Consider the following 5374-nt stretch of genomic DNA (forward strand, 5'->3'; position numbering starts at 1 on the left):
AGGCCTCGTGTAGCCCTTCATTTAATCAGGTCGGTCGATCGAATCTCGCGCGGCGACCCCCTCCCCCCCCTCCGGAAATACCTGGCGTGCGTGTGCTCCACCCTTTCGGTTCTCCAAGGACCGACGCGACGAGATACTTGATTATCGTCTTCCACAGAGATCTTTATCCTACGGTGTACGCAAGTGCGTACGCACGCACGTGGGCTTCCCTGAGAACGGTTACGGAGATATTTGAACGTCCATTCAAACCCACGGGTGTGACATACCAAGAGCAATTTATTACCGGAAATTTCTTCCCTGTTTGTTGCGTAGAACCGCGCCTGGTTCCACGTCACTCGAAGGAACTCGTAGACGGAGTCACGTTTACGGAGGTCGCCCGCCGGTGTGAATGGACTGACGCCGACGTTCTGGAGGACACACCAGCGTGTAGTTATTTGAAAGTATAAAGAATTCTACGTTTGCCGGAATTTTATCCACATTTCCGCTGCTGCGTAGTAGCCGGTAATATGTGATGCGTAATACATTAAAACGTGACGATTTAAGAAATAGATAATCAAAAGATGTAATTTGATTATTTCAAATGTGATGTGTGTGCATTTCTTATCGATTAGATTATAATTTATTATAATTAGAGTTTCAATGTCATGAAACGATGTGCGAATTCGAAAACAGGTAGATAAAGTGTTAATTCATGGAATTGTTCGGTATAGGAATTGAAAAAAATATTCGGCAACTTCCAGACAGAGATCGGGCTCTTTTTTTTTTTTTTTTAAGAACAATATATTATTATTGTTTCTTTTTCTTGTGCATTTCTCTTTCTTCAGATCGAACTGTAAAAAAGGGGCGTGGGATGATTTTAAGCGATTGAAATTGTTATAATACGTCCGAATTCTGCCTGATTCCTACGACTGATTCACCCGTGAGATATTTGCGGATCGGAGCTGGTTCCACAGAAGATTTTCACTCTGAGCGTAGATGAGAGGATGGGCGGGAAAGAGGTAGGGGGCGGACGACTTGTCCGAAAAGGATTTACGATCGGCAAAAACGCGCTCTCGCAGAATTTCGCCATTGCAGCCGACCGACCAACCGTCCGAGGCGACGAGAGAGCCGGCCGACGCTTCGGTCCTTTCGATTTCGTTCTCGTTGCGGGATTGTAACTTTGATGCCCGACTCTTGCCGCGGGAAAAGCATAAAGATAAAAATAACAATTTTCGACGATCTCCTTGGCTGCCAAAAGAAGAAAGTTTGTTGGCGCGTTCGCGGAGAGAGAAATTAATACGATCGCTGTATAATTTTCAATCAAGATATGCAACGATAACGTGTAATTATGTATTAATTATGTATTAACTAATACGAATTTTTTTAACATTAATTTTGTGAGATGTCGAATTGTAAAGCGTGTCTATTTTAAAACTCATAATTATTGCGTATTGAAAATATGGAAAGAAAGTATAATATAACATGTGAAATCATAATTTATGTAACTCTGACATAGAGCGAGATTTGTTTTTTAATATTACAAGATTATCCGATATACGCTGATAATAAGAAATGACGGAGCGGCGTCAAGTCTACATCTGTTTTCAAGAGGGCCGCAAACTGCATCCTAATTTTCACACATGCACAGTGCATGCTGGTGAATGGCGAATGTTATAGGGTCAATGGCGCGTAGAAACGGCATCGTAGTACCGTAAACAGATTCGTATTCTTAGACAGGATTTTAGGGGTCAGCCACCATACGCTGTTAAGCCATTAACGACGATATAAAATCTACTCGCTAACACGCGCGACGATGTTCCGCAATTTCCGCGCTGTTTATTCAGCGTCGCTGGTAGATCGTATGGCGAGTGTCTGATCTCTATTCTGCGACTGAAAATAGCAATATCTATTAATCCCGCGAACGATTTCATCCATCTGTTTCGTTAGTTTTTTTATTGTTAATAAAATTAACAACTTGGAATCAAAACAACGGTATACTTTGATATGGTAAATAGATATACAGACATTATGAAACTGACAGACATTATCAGACATGTACGACTGCTTCTTTTATTTTGAAATAATACTATTTAATCGCTTCAGTATCAAGATAATAAAGTGTTTTAACAGTATCTATTTAGTATTTATTAAGATAATATGTTGATATAGTAGTAGAGATACATATATATTACAGTCAGACATAAAACTGTTCTTTTCTACTTTGAAATGATATGAAAGACTATTTCTTTTATTTAGAGATAATATATATAATTTCGCTTTAGTAACAAACTAATAAAATGTTTTCAAAGTATTATGTATTTATTCATAATATATTTATTTACATAGCATATTGATATGGCAGTAGATACAGACATTATATGGTCAGACATATAAGGCTATTTCTATTACCTTAAAATATGTAATCTTATTACTTTTAATATCAAGATAATAAATTGTTTCTGACAATATTATATCTACTTGATATTTATTTAATATTTTGATATGCAGTATAGATTGCAGACATTGCTAGATATGTAAGATGTACTGTCCCTTTTCTACTTACAATTACAAATAATATGTGATTTAATCATTTCAATATTAAGAGAGAGATATTTTTAAATATATTATCCCTTTCAAGTAATATATTATTTATACATTATCAAGAATTGTGCATAATTTTAAACTTAAACCATGTAAAGATTAAAAAAATAAATGTCAAATACTTACGTAACTTAAAATCCGTTTCGAACAAATTTAACTTTTACGTATTGATATTTGAGAGCGTTTTTAAAATCACGTTATCTTTTGTACTTTTGTAAACTGCATGCTTAAATTTCTTACATAACTTTGCTCAAAGTTTATTTTAAAGTAAGGATGTTAATAAAGTAAGAATACCGATTACCAGCACTTACGTCTTGATTTACGATCGAGTTTGCGTCGTGAGTACATATTTTCGTGCGCGTAAGTCGACGTGCAACTGCGAAGAAATCTCGAAGCGAAAGTGAGAACGTGTCTTCGCCGTCACACATATTCAGTAGCGTGTTCTAGTGCACAAACTCCTGCTCGCGCTGTCAGTGAAAACCGCTGGTGCGATAGCCCGTGGAATGGAACGCAAGGGAAATGAGGAAAATCGGGCACCGATGAAAGTGAGAGGACGCCGGCTACAGGGTGTCTCAGGCGGCTTATTTCGCAGCCGACCGCGAGAGAAAGGAGTTCACCTCTAATGGAGTGGCTGGTCCAGTGCTCGGTCCGCGCGATCGATGGAAAACGAAAAAGGCGCAGTGGCGGAGGTTGACCGTTAGCGAAGTTTCGGAATCTTTTCATTGTCCAAGTTTCAAAGTACAACTCTAAAAAGAAAGAAAAAAAAAAAGTACAGTCGTAACGTCGTGCGTGAAATAATCGAAAACAAAATGGCATAATGGCGAACAAGGCATTAATATGGTATATTTTGAAGTTTTGAATTTTTTTTTTTTTATTATTCGAGCCTCAAAATGCATTTGCGAGAAATGCGATATCACATTGAAGAAATTAAAATGTCGAAAAAGAAAAAGGTGCATTGTAATTTAAGTTTCTGTAAGTAAATAACTGACTCGATGATACAGCTTTGTTAATAGAATTCTCGAGAAACGAACTCTCGCAGTGCATTTATATAATTTTATTTATCGCACTAACGGAAAATAAATTTCTCACGTTCGCCAGGATTGTTTTCTCGCTACGCCCATGACCTAGACATCAGACCTACTTGCGGATTCTCGAATGCAGAATTGATATGCGCGTTTTACACTGCACGATGACGGACGGATTAAGTCGGAGACGAACGGAGAGAAACTTTCACGTTTGCTCTCGCGCGTGTGATTTTTTTTCCTTTCTTTCTTTATTTTTTTATATTTCTTTAACATGCATTGTGCCCTGTTAGAGCTGGGCGCGCGCGATCGCCTCAAGATTTCGTAAGGCGATTGTTCGAATCGTTACGTCAACGGCGAACTAATTCCATATAATACAATCCGGCTAGGCCTACGGTGTGGAGTTTATAGTGTCGTAAAGTCCCACATTTTATACGCCGTAAGTTATTCCAAACGACATTACTTGCATTACGTCCGAGGCGCGCGCTTTCGTCTCGCCGCTTTTCTCGTCTAACTCGAACTTGATTGGTTGTTATTTATTCGCTGTTACAAATACACACGGAGAGAAAGAGAAGAGAGAACTAGAGTTCTCGTAAACCTTTCTCCCGGATAGCAGAGATTAAATAACTGCTGGATGCGGGCCTTGAGATTTGTGTTCGCGCTCGCGAAACTTAAAGAGATTCCGAGGAAGGCACAACGTCGGACGATCTACATGATTGCAGTTCTAAATAATGCAGCGAGACGCATAAGTCGGGAATTTGAATTCGCGCGAATTTTTTTACCGAAAATTACTTAACGAATTTTTATAACATCGACGTTATTAAACGCATTAAGATGATCAAGCTTAGAAGTTCGAAAGAAGTTGGAATGCGATTAATTGTATGTATACATGTACGTATGTATATACGAACGTTATTTAATAATTTATTTTCTTCTGGTTACAGATTGATCATACGAACGTAAGATTTTTGAGAAGTCAAAAGATTCTTCTGACAAGGAAGGATTCTGGCTAGAGTTCGCGGGGGTGCTAACGATAGAAGAAAGGAACGATCACTTTATCGCGCACATAACGAAGTGAGAGAGAATAATGGCGGGCGAGGACACACAAATTTTGTCGAACGGCAATGGGGAAGTGCTCACAATCATCCCGCCGAAGATGACGAACGGGAACGGGCTGATCTGCGGCGACAAGCAGCACAATAACAATGGCTTGATAGCGAATGGGAAGTTACATGGAATCGGCGGTACGGAGAACGGCAATCTGATCGTGCCGGATGAGAGGTCGAGCAGCCTTCACACGGAGTTCGACGATGCCGACGTGTCCTGCGGATGGGGCCCGTGCAGGCCTCACTGGCTGCAGTACTTCGCCACGAAGCAGGCCTTCCTAGTGACCTTCTGCCTTACCTGGGTCAGTACGCCAAAGAAATTTTATAATATTTTAAGGTGTAAATCAACTGATTAGATAATTACGTATAATAGATACCTAGGAATGGAAGTAAATGAGTAAAAAGTAAAGTGAGATAAGTTAAAGGAGACAGTGATATCGATTTCGAAGAATAATATTAAAGGATTAATTTTGTAATTTTTTTTTTTTTAGACGGAAGGACAAAGAATAGATTTTTTTTCTGATTATTTTAACGAACAATTTTATTAAATAAAATCTACGAGTTTATCTTGACAATTTGGCGTAAAATCATCTTTATTTATTTATTTATTTTTTTTGCTATTGTAGGTGCTTCAGGGTATGTATTACACATACTTCGTCTCCGTCA

General features: G+C 38.7%; 1 protein-coding gene across 1 annotated transcript in view; it reads left to right on the forward strand.

Annotated features, from left to right (window-relative positions):
- LOC108747219 (solute carrier organic anion transporter family member 4C1) overlaps window positions 1-5374 on the forward strand; it is a 69612-nt gene that overhangs the window by 47895 nt on the left and 16343 nt on the right. Inside the window, exon 3 of the mRNA XM_018484565.1 lies at window positions 4547-5010. Coding sequence (XP_018340067.1) covers window positions 4690-5010 — 321 coding nt within the window. The 5' untranslated portion in view covers window positions 4547-4689. The remainder of the gene's footprint in view (window positions 1-4546; window positions 5011-5374) is intronic.

Source organism: Trachymyrmex septentrionalis, unplaced genomic scaffold (genome assembly GCF_001594115.1).
Source record: "Trachymyrmex septentrionalis isolate Tsep2-gDNA-1 unplaced genomic scaffold, Tsep1.0 scaffold107, whole genome shotgun sequence".
In the NCBI taxonomy this organism is placed as follows: Eukaryota; Metazoa; Arthropoda; class Insecta; order Hymenoptera; family Formicidae; genus Trachymyrmex; species Trachymyrmex septentrionalis.